Below are 6,898 nucleotides of genomic sequence, written 5' to 3'. Positions count from 1 at the left end.
GTATGGCTCCCAAAGCCAAGGCTGGCCTTGTCTACCTCTCTGTCTTTTCCTTCTACAATCCGGCCAAACAGGCTATTTACCCCCACAGTTCCTTGAATAAGCCAACCTCTTCATTGTCCCTTCCCCTAATCCTCTTTGCACTTGCTTTTCCCAGGTCTTCAGAGGTCAGGTCTTCGTGGTCCTGGCGACCTCAGTGAGCCTTCCCTGCCCATCCTAAGCTATCACCGCAGCCCTCCTCCTCCCCTGCCATCAGACCAATCCCCTCCCCATTTAATTCTTAAAGCAAAACCTGGACCGATCTCCCCACCCCCACCGCCAAGATTTTATTGATTCGTGAGAGACACAGGCAGAGGGAGGGACTCGAACCCAGGACCCCAGGATCAGGACCTGAGCCAAAGGCAGAAAGAAGCTCAGCCACCGAGCCTCCCAGGCGTCCCTGAAATGATTTTTTTTTAAAAGATTTTATTTATTTATTCATGACAGACACACACACACAGGGTTAGAGACCCAGGCAGAGGGAGGAGCAGGCTCCACGCAGGGAGCCCGGTGCCAACGCGGGACTCGATCCCGGGACCCCAGGATCACGCCCCGGGCCGAAGGTGGCGCTAACCGCCGGGCCACGGGGCTGCCCTGAAATGATCTTCAAAGATAAAACGTTAACGTGTCGGTCTCTTCCCCACCGGGACGGAAGCTTTCGGAGAGTGGGAACCTTGTCTCGCAGGTCCAGGCCGGCATCCCACTAGGTGTCGACAGTCATATGCCAAACGGGGGCAGCCCCGGGCCGACGGCTCCGAAGCGGGCGAGGCCGCCAGGAGGCGCCGGGGGCCGTTCGGGGCCGCGAGCTTCTGGGCAGGCTCCCCGACCTACGCCCGCCGGCTCCCTTCCGGAAGGCTAAAGACCGAGGGGCATCCTGTCACGAAACACTCATTAACGACGACGGCGGTGTGGTTCTTATAGGCAAGAAAGCCAAGAGGCGGCGGGTCCCGACGGCTCGCCCCGGGCGCAGCGAGGCGGGAGTCCGAGGAGAGAGAGGCCGGCGGAACGCGGGCGGGCCCGGGGCGCCCGGGAGGGGCGGCGGGGCCGGGAGCGCCGAGCGGGGTCACGGCGGCCGGGGGCCGGCCCGGCCTCGCCAGCGCCGCGGCTTCGCTTCCGGGTGAGGGGCGGGCGGGCCGAGCAGTTCCGGGGCGGGCGGCGGTTCCGGCTGTGCGGGCCGCGCCGCGGCTGCTGGTCCCGGGCGCGCGGAGGGCGCGAGTGGCGCGCGGGGGCCGAGGGGGCGCGAGGCGGCGGCGCGGGGACTCCGGGCCCCGGCGGCGGCCCATGGGGCGGGAGGCGTGAGGCCGCGGCCTGCCCGGGGCTCGGGGGGTGGGGGGGGAGCGGGGCGGGGAGATGGATAAACTGACCATCATCTCAGGATGCCTCTTTCTGGCCGCCGATATCTTCGCCATCGCCAGCATCGCCAACCCGGACTGGATCAACACCGGGGAGTCCGCGGGTGAGCGGCGGCGCGCGCGGCGCCGGGCGGGGGATTGGCTGAGGGGCTGCGGGAGCGGAGGGGAGACCCGGCTGAGGGGGGAGCGGCGCTGGAGGGTGCGAGGCGGGGGCCGGCCTGAGGAGGGAGGGGGCGGAGGGGCGAGCGGGGGCGGGGGCGGGGCGGGGGGGGCGCCGGGGGGCCGAGCGGGAGGGCGGGCGGAGGGCAGGGCGCGCGGTCGCGACCGCGACCCTGGGGCTGAGGAGAGCCGAGCCCCAGGCTGAGGAAAAGTGGCCGAGGGGCGGCGAGCCCCGGGCTGCGCTGGCGGCTCCCGGACGGGGAAGCAAGCAGGGTGGCGGGGAGACAGTCACTCGGACCTGAGGGACCGCGGAGGAACGAGCTTCGTCCCGGATAGAGGCGGCGGGGCGAGGGGAGGCGGCGCACCGGGGGGAGAAAGTCCGGGTGGGAGACGGGAAGAAAACTGAGGCGGCTGCGAAGGAATTAGAAACTAGGCGGGGAGCCGGGGCCGCGAGGGACGCAGCCTGTGGGGCAAAAGCGAGAACCACGGGAAAGCCGCGCGGGGAGTGACGTGCGGGCCCCGGACCCCAGAGGAGCCGCGGCCGGGTTCCAGGAGTCCCGCCCAGACAGGGTTAATGGTGCTGAGGGAGCTGGTGTGCTGGGTGCGGGGTTGGGCGGTGGGGGGTCTCCCTCCCCGCGCCCTCGCCCGTCCCCTGCCCCGCTTGGCAGTGTTTAAGACGCATGTGGCTTCCGAATTTTTTCCCTTTGAAGTCTGTGTGGTTATAATTTTGCTTTATTTTAGGCCCGGGAGCTATAATAATACTAATAATAAACTTCGTTTTATGGAGCATCTTTCATTCCAGCGCATCACAAAACGCTTTAGAGATCTTAATAGTAGTTACGAAATTAAATAACACATTAGAGTTGCAAGCAGCCCAGCAGCAGTAGCAGTGCCTGCTGTCACACCGCGGAGCTGTAGGCAGCAGAGACGAGGTGGTGCCCTCAGGAAAGAAGTAGGCATCCTTCTGAAGGGTATCCCAGGTGAATGCCCTTGCAGGGTTTTCCTCATCTTGGCCGCCTCTCTCTCTCTCTCTCTCTCATCTTGGCCGCCTCTCTCTCTCTCTCATCTTGGCCGCCTCTCTCTCTCTCTCTCTCTCCCCCCCCCCCCCACACACACACACACACACACACACACACACACACACACAGTCACACACATACTCACATACGCACTCAGACCTGTGAGACCAAACCTCTAATTAATGTCACAGCTGTCAGGAGAGCTGATCAGAATGAAGGAATGAGCTTGTTTTCTAACCGCTTGTTCAGTGCAGGTGAAGGGAGTATTGGGGGCTGGGAATGTCAGACTCCCTCCGTGAATAATTTGTTATAAAAATGTATCACTGTGCTGTCAAAGTTACTTCTTAAGTATTACTTATGGTTCTGTATTTATCCTGCAATATATTTAGCTCTTTAAAAAAGCTGTAGCTGGGACATTTGTTGCTCCCTCCTTTCTCCCTTCTCTCCTCCATCTAGATCTAGTAACACGAAATCATGCTGTCAGATTTACGGCTTATTAAAATAACACACTAAAAAATTCTCCTTTTCTTGCCTTTACAGTTTTAGCAGAGCTCTTAATTGTAAAACATATAGGATTATTTTGATGTGATTGAGCTGTTGCTAATGCTACTGTGGTAAATTTGCAATATGTAAATATATCAAATCAACACATTGTATGCCTTATGAACACAATGTCATATGTCAGTTATATCTTAGTTTTTTAAAAATTGTAAGGTGTATAAGAAAGTGTCGGGATGGTTTGGAATTTGATGAAATTGGGCTGTTTCTGAAAATGTTGACAGTGTCGATGTTACTACTAGTTAGTTTATACAGTTATATGTGTGACATCCACTTCATGGACAGTTGTTTTCAAACTATATGTGCAGTGACTTCTTTTATGAGACTTTCTTTGAGGCTTTATATACTTAGGGGTAAAGAGGTTTCACTGTTCTAGCAGAGAAGATGCTTTTTGCAAAGTGCTTTTACATGAATCCCAAAGTAACTGTCCATGGAAAAAGACACAGTTGGCCCTTGAACAACATGGGTTTGAGCTGCACTAGTCCACTTATATGGATTTTCTTTGATAAATGCAGTATTGTAAATGTATTTTCTCATGATTATCTTAACACTTTCTTTTCTTTAGCTTTATTCTAAGAATACAATGTATAATACATATAACCTACAAAACGTGTTAACCAGCTATTTGTGTTATTGGCAAGGCTTCCAGTCAATAGGCTATTAGTAGTTAAGATTTAGAGGAGTCAGAAATTATGCATGAATTTTCAACCATGCAGGACAGGAATAACTCCTTCATATTGGTAGACTAAGTCTTCAGCTGTGAGTTGCTGCAGAGATGGGAGGAACAGAAGTTCAAGGACTGAAAAAAGTAGAAAATGTTTGAAATAAGTAAATAGTTGCAGAGAATGGCCAACCAGTGATCCAGTAGGATTGTCTAGCAGCATGGAAGCCTCAATGAAGTCAGTGGTCTAGAACATATAGTGTAATAAGCCATGTATCTTGGCGACCTCCTCTAGTAGTGCTCAACTGCTTTGATACCACTGCATGGTGAAAGCCAATAGAAGGCTTCATTCACATTTGGGGTTTGCCAATGAAATGCAGCAAAATGACAGAGGAGCAAAGGTGTTTAACGTATTGGCCAAAATGTCACTGTAATGATGGCTAATGGATTCTCAGCTAGATCAAAAGTAAAAGTGAATAAAGGAAAGAGCTGATGTATTGGTCAATGAATAGCAGATGGTATATGGTCAATGGAATAGTAGACCCAATAGAATTGAAGACCTGACTAGGAATGATTGATATATCAACGTGGAAGGGCAGGAGATTTTGGTCCAAAGTGACAGTGGGGATGTGTGACTAAAATGGGGTAGAGGAGGTAGATTTTTTCCTAACAGTTTTCCTTTTTTCCTTAACCATCTCAGGATACCCTTCAATTAACTATTCCGTAACTTGGAAGAGGAATAATTGCAGGAGATAGTAGGAACAGTAGGAAATTTTTCAAAATCATATCTAACTATGTTTCTTTTTTTTTTTTTTTAAGATTCTATTTATTCGTGAGAAACACAGAGCGAGAGAGAGAGAGAGAGAGAGGCAGAGACACAGGCAGAGAGAGGTAGGCTCCATGCAGGGAGCCAGACGTGGGACTCGATCCCGGGACTCCAGGATCACGTCCTGGGCCAAAGGCAGGCGCTTAACCTCTGAGCCACCCAGGGATCCCCCTAACTATGTTTCTTACCTTAAGTATGTCAGACTGTAAGCCCCCCAAAACTTAAATGGGAAGTTCCTTTGTTGACTTGTGCTGTGATAAGACATTACCTGAACTTTGCCTGGTATAGTAAATGTATGCTCAATGTACACTTTTATCTGAGCAGACAGATCTAGTCTTGAGTTTTTAAAGAAATTCTGGGCAGAATTACATCTTCCAATTTAGTGGGACATTTACAGGAAGTTCAAATAAGATTGCAGAGGTGACAGGACTAACTAGCTTTATTCTAAGATCTGCACAGAAGTGACAGCCTAGCAGCAAAAAGTTAATGTGTTGGTTCCCTTCTGTGCATTAAATACAACATATTTTGATTGTGGTGTTTTTACTGCATTTTTTTTAAATGGACAAAATATATTTTGAAAATTGATTCCTAGAGCTGAAAGCTTCTGCAGATGTAATTTGAAAACCACAGCAGTGAACTAGTATAGAAAGTTTCAAGATTCAAATCCAAACTTCATCACTTATTAGCTCTTTGATTTGGAGCAAGTTACTTAGCTTCTCTCTTTACAGTGCTTCCTCTGTAAAACAAGGATATTAATAATACCTACCTCACTGGATTGTTATGATGGTTGAGTTAGTCCATGTAAAACCCTTAGAACAGTCTGACACATACTAAGTGCTCATTAAAAGTTAGATATTGTTGTATTGCCGGTCTCGTTTATAATATGTTAGAATTCTGGTTTTGAAATTAAAGCTCAGAACTTGTTACTGTGAGAACTGACACATTTTCTTTTTAAGATGTTCTTGGAAATAAGGAAATATGAAGAATAATATGACCAGGCTTCACACAAGCCAAATTCATCTTCCCTCTTGGCATAGGACTTTGTGATCACTCCTATACTGTTCTTCGTCGTTTAGCCTTTCCTTGCTATATTCTGGTCTCTTTACTCTTCAGTTTCTACTTGAACTACCACAGAAGGAAATGAAATATCCAAAAACAAAAAACTGAACAGGATAACTTCCTAAAATCCTGACTAATAAACTATATTATCATAAGGTTGTGGACTACGCTTCATACTGGCAGAATTTTTAGTTCATTTTTATTGTATTGGTGCACAAACAGAGAAAATACATTCCTTTTTTTTTTTTTTTTCATCTGTATGTGGTAACATTTCCTGAAATTGTACTGATGGCTTGTAAGTTATGCACTAACTATTGAAGATATAATGAAACAGAGGTAGATATTATATGTATGAGGAAAGTACATGGGGAGGGGCTCCTTAGTAAGGATCCTAGTGGTTCCTATTAATAAGAAATATTAAATGGTAGGTGAATATAATTGCATAATTCTGTGTCTGGGTCAAATGTCTTCTGGTTACTGGAACTCAACATCAGTAGCAATATCTTTCATTTTATATAGTGCTTTATAGTTTTTGAAAGCAACTTAATAATATCCATGACTTGGTTTGATTTCTTAGGCTTTTTGATTTTGGCCAATATGGAATAGTCCTTTCCACGTCTTTTCCCACATGTCAGTGCTTTGCTCATGAGATTTGAGTTTCAGTGTTTCAGACTCCCTTCAAGAAAACTCTTCATTGAAGTATTACCAATACCTTATTTATGCATATCTTTTTATTTACTTACCAGAGATAAAAATTCTTAAGTGGCTGAAGTTCTTGCCAGATTTCAGAAGAAGGAAAGAAGGAGATTTGTTTTTAATCTTAAAGTGATGTCTTTTGGTTTGTACAAATCCCTTAACTTCACTGTCACTGTTTTCTTATCCCTAAAGAGACAAATTTTTGTGGAGAAAAAAAGGTTTAGTTGTATTGAGTTAATTCTAACAAGCTCAAAGATTCAGCAAAGCTGCTTCTGATAAATGAAAATGATCTAGAGATCCCTTTATGGAGTTATCATCCCTTTACAGCAAGGATTTTAGTGACCGTTTAGGGTTATACTATCCTTTTTTTTTTTTTTTTAAGATTTTATTTATTTATTCATAGAGATGCGGTGGGGGGGCCAGACAGAGACACAGGCAGAGAGAGAAGCAGGCTCCACGCAGAGAGCCTGACGTGGGACTTGATCATGCCCTAGGCTGCAGGCGGCGCTACCACTGCGCCACCGGGGCTGCC

At 48.2% G+C, this 6,898-nt stretch overlaps 1 protein-coding gene and 1 long non-coding RNA gene across 3 annotated transcripts in view; one reads left to right on the top strand and one right to left on the bottom strand.

Annotated features, from left to right (window-relative positions):
• The first annotated feature begins 1,367 nt into the window (after window positions 1-1,367).
• Window positions 1,368-6,898, top strand: part of MOSMO (modulator of smoothened) — a 62,763-nt gene continuing 57,232 nt past the window's right edge. The window contains exon 1 of the mRNA XM_038540089.1: window positions 1,368-1,492. Within this exon, the coding sequence (XP_038396017.1) occupies window positions 1,387-1,492 (106 nt within the window). The 5' untranslated portion in view covers window positions 1,368-1,386. The remainder of the gene's footprint in view (window positions 1,493-6,898) is intronic.
• The window catches only part of LOC111096282, a 70,042-nt gene continuing 69,542 nt past the window's right edge, over window positions 6,399-6,898 (bottom strand). For both annotated transcript variants that reach the window (XR_005360833.1, XR_005360832.1), the window contains exon 8: window positions 6,399-6,552. This is a non-coding gene — a long non-coding RNA (uncharacterized LOC111096282). The remainder of the gene's footprint in view (window positions 6,553-6,898) is intronic.

Source organism: Canis lupus, chromosome 6 (assembly GCF_011100685.1).
Source record: "Canis lupus familiaris isolate Mischka breed German Shepherd chromosome 6, alternate assembly UU_Cfam_GSD_1.0, whole genome shotgun sequence".
NCBI lineage: Eukaryota > Metazoa > Chordata > Mammalia > Carnivora > Canidae > Canis > Canis lupus.
This window is presented reverse-complemented; position numbering and strand designations above follow the sequence as displayed.